This window comes from Mauremys mutica, chromosome 13 (assembly GCF_020497125.1).
Source record: "Mauremys mutica isolate MM-2020 ecotype Southern chromosome 13, ASM2049712v1, whole genome shotgun sequence".
NCBI lineage: Eukaryota > Metazoa > Chordata > Testudines > Geoemydidae > Mauremys > Mauremys mutica.
In genome coordinates, this window is record NC_059084.1 from 39,022,874 (window position 1) to 39,026,098 (window position 3,225).

Sequence of the window (3,225 nt, forward strand, 5' to 3'; positions counted from 1 at the left end):
ACCTGTAAAGATAGAAATAGAAATGGAAGCTTTGTGTTAAAACAAACAAACACTCCAATCCCACTAATTCTTGGTAAAAGTAACAATGAATTTTGTGAAATCAGACTCCTGACTTGTCACATGGGGAATATAAATAAGCTCTATAATTGTATAAGAGAAAAAGATAAGCCATAAAGTAGTAGAATATTTTGGTTAATTTAGTGGAACATTTTATAATAAAATACTCCTGCCAGTTAAGAATTATTTAAATTACATTTATTTCAATGTATTTGAATTTTTTTTCTCCTGAGAAAACTATGATTTTAAGATTTTATTTTCAGTATTTCAAATATTCATAGAATATTTTTTTACCAAAACTTCTGAGGGTCAAATCCTCCACTGTTGGAAAATATCCGGAGAGCACATTGAATGGCATCATCTGGGGATCTGACCCATTGACTCCAGTGGAACTATGCAGGTTTACAGCTGGGGATATGGTCTACTGCCTCCAATTCATCTGTCATGGAGTCACCGGTCCGATGCTCTGGAACTGCTCCGTATGAAGCCAGTCAGGACTCTGGAGTCCCGTGCCTCCTCTCTCTGAGGAAACTGTCACCAGGACAAGAAGCTTTCACAGCTTCGTCCCTCCTGGATCTGACCTTAGAGCATTCAGCATCCCCTTCCACACCTTGCGCTTCCCGCAGCAGGTCCGCTTGGGTGGGGCTCCTAGGAAAGCTAGAGGGCCCTGCACCCCAACTCTGCAGTCAGCTGTGACTCAACCAGCATTGTAAAATGGAAGGTTTATTAGTCGAGAGAACAGAACTTGTTAGCACAGAAATCAGTGACGGGAAGTCCCGGGCCAGATGCCTTGGACTCTCCCGCTTCCAGTCCCACACTGCAGACTGCCCTGGACCCAACTGCCTGGCCTCCAGCATGCCCATTGCTCCTCCCCTGGGCTTTGTCCTGCTTCCTGAGGAAAATGTCACCTGGTCTCATCCCCCACCTGGATTTCAGGTTATGAAGGGCACTGGCCATCGCCTACTTGCAGACCGATGGGAAGCATCACCTGCCCTGAGGGTCTCAGCAAAATTCACGCATCCAGTTTCCACCACCTAGACATTGGTGCAATATACAGGGAAACTGAGGTACACACAGTATTAGAGTAGGACAGTATGACTTACATGCAACATAAGATGAAAAAACCCCACTTTGTCACAGCAACTACCATACATTGATTTACACCAGCTGGGGTTATGATCTATTTACTCCAGTAGAGCTATGCTGATTTGCACCAACTGGTTCCACGGATTTCAATGGAGATTATTGCCCTTGTTCCGTAACTTATTTATGCACATATTTCACAAGTGTGCAGGATGTGATCCCTTTCGATAGGATACACAATTCATGTGGCGTATCCATCCCCTCTCTGATATGATCTAGTTTCTAAAATAAATGATCATTCAAAAATAAATTATGTTTTTAGTCTCCTGCATGAGAACAGGATTCTGCTCATCAGTCTCCTGATGGCCTTCTTCATCTCAGCATTTCTCAGCGTGTAGATCATTGAGTTCAGCATCGGGGTGATTACAGTATAAATGACAGACACCACTTTGTCCAGGGCAAACTTCTTGAAGGGCCGAGCATAGATGAAGATGGTGGGTATGAATATTAAACACACCACGGTAATCTGGGTTCCACAAGTTGACAGAGCCTTGCGCTTCCCATCTGTGACATGTGACCTGATCTGGACTAAGATGATGATATAGGAAATTAGCAGAATTATGAATACAATTAGAAGGAGCACTCCACTATTGAAGACCATCTGCAGCTCGATCACATGGGTGTCAGCGCAGGCCAGTTTGATGACCTGTGGGACATCACAGTAAAAATTGTCCAGGACGTTCGGCCCACAGAACGGTAGCTGGAGGAGCAGTCCCATCTGAACGGCAGAGTGAGCAAATCCACCCAACCATGCCAGTGCCACTATCCCCACGCACACACTCCGATTCATGATAATCAAGTATCTCAGTGGTTTATAGATGGCCACATACCGATCGACTGCCATCCCCACAAGGAAAAATATCATTGCACCCCCTATGAAGTGGAAGAAGAAGATCTGGAGGAGACAGTCATTGATTGATATGGTTTTACACTGGGAGAGGAGACACAACAGCAATCTGGGAGTATTGACCGATGAGTCACTGACATCTAGGAAAGCCAGGTTGGCCAGCAGGAAGTACATAGGGGTGTGGAGTCTGTGGTCAGAGATCACCGTGATGATGATAGTTAAATTTCCCAACCAAGTGGTCACATATACTAGGAAGAAGGCAATGAAGAAAAAATGCTCTAGCTCAGGACTCTGGGTGAGTCCCAGGAGCACAAATTCAGTCACTGTAGTGGTGAGATTCTGCTGGTCCATTTCGTGGACTTAAAATATATCTGCAATTAAACAGAAATAACAATAATTATGTCCTTTTTGTAATTCTCCCCATGTCTTCCTCTAAGGCTATGTCTACTCTACTGCAGTAAGTTGACCTACGTTACGCAACTCCAGGTACGTGAATAATGTAGCTGGAGTCAACGTAGCTTAGGTTGACACTCTCCCATCAACTTACCTTAATTTTCTCATGCGGGGTGGAGTACCAGAGTCGACTGGAAAGCGATCTGCAGTCGATTTGGCAGTAGACCCGCTAAACTGAGCTCTGTGCATTGATCTCTGGAGCATCTATCCAGGCGTTAGTGTAGACATAGCTTAAGTGACTGATATTACATTCTTCTCAAATCCATGTTAGCAAACAAACTTTGTTGGGGAATTTTCTTTTTTTTCCTCAAACAAACACTGTGTGCTCAGCTGAATTCAGGAGAATCCTAATTCAGCAGATCCTCTTCACTCTTTCAGTCCTGGGAGTGAAAGGGAGTGGTTTGCTCCACAAAAGTATCCCTGTTCCTTACAGTGTCCATTCATCCATTTGCAACTTTGATGCTCTAGACCTCCCAATTATTTTTTTTTCAATGTTTAGGCTTTGGATTTTCAGTCTCTTTTTTTAATCTCTTTTTTTTAACTTTATCCCACTTTTCCACCCTAAAATTGTGGAAAGGAAAGTACGAAAAGTGGGAGAAGGTTTGCCTCTCTCTCACAATTTACCATGCAAAGAGTAAGAAGTGAAAATTTTGTATCCAAGTGAAATGAAAAGCTTCATTTTCTTTTGAAAATTTCTCATGAAAAAAGTGAAAAGACAATTGAAA

At 43.1% G+C, this 3,225-nt stretch overlaps 1 protein-coding gene across 1 annotated transcript; it reads right to left on the bottom strand.

The window, feature by feature from the left end:
* Positions 1–1,450: 1,450 nt before the first annotated feature.
* On the bottom strand, positions 1,451–2,398 carry LOC123348716 (olfactory receptor 4D1-like). The gene has a single exon (XM_044986330.1). It carries the CDS (start codon positions 2,396–2,398, stop codon positions 1,451–1,453), a length of 948 nt encoding a protein of 315 aa, XP_044842265.1.
* Between the last annotated feature and the right edge of the window lie 827 nt (positions 2,399–3,225).

Coding starts and splice junctions, on each gene's coding strand:
- LOC123348716 (XM_044986330.1), bottom strand. CDS start 2,398: ATGGACCAGCAGAATCTCACCACTACAGTGACTGAATTTGTGCTCCTG.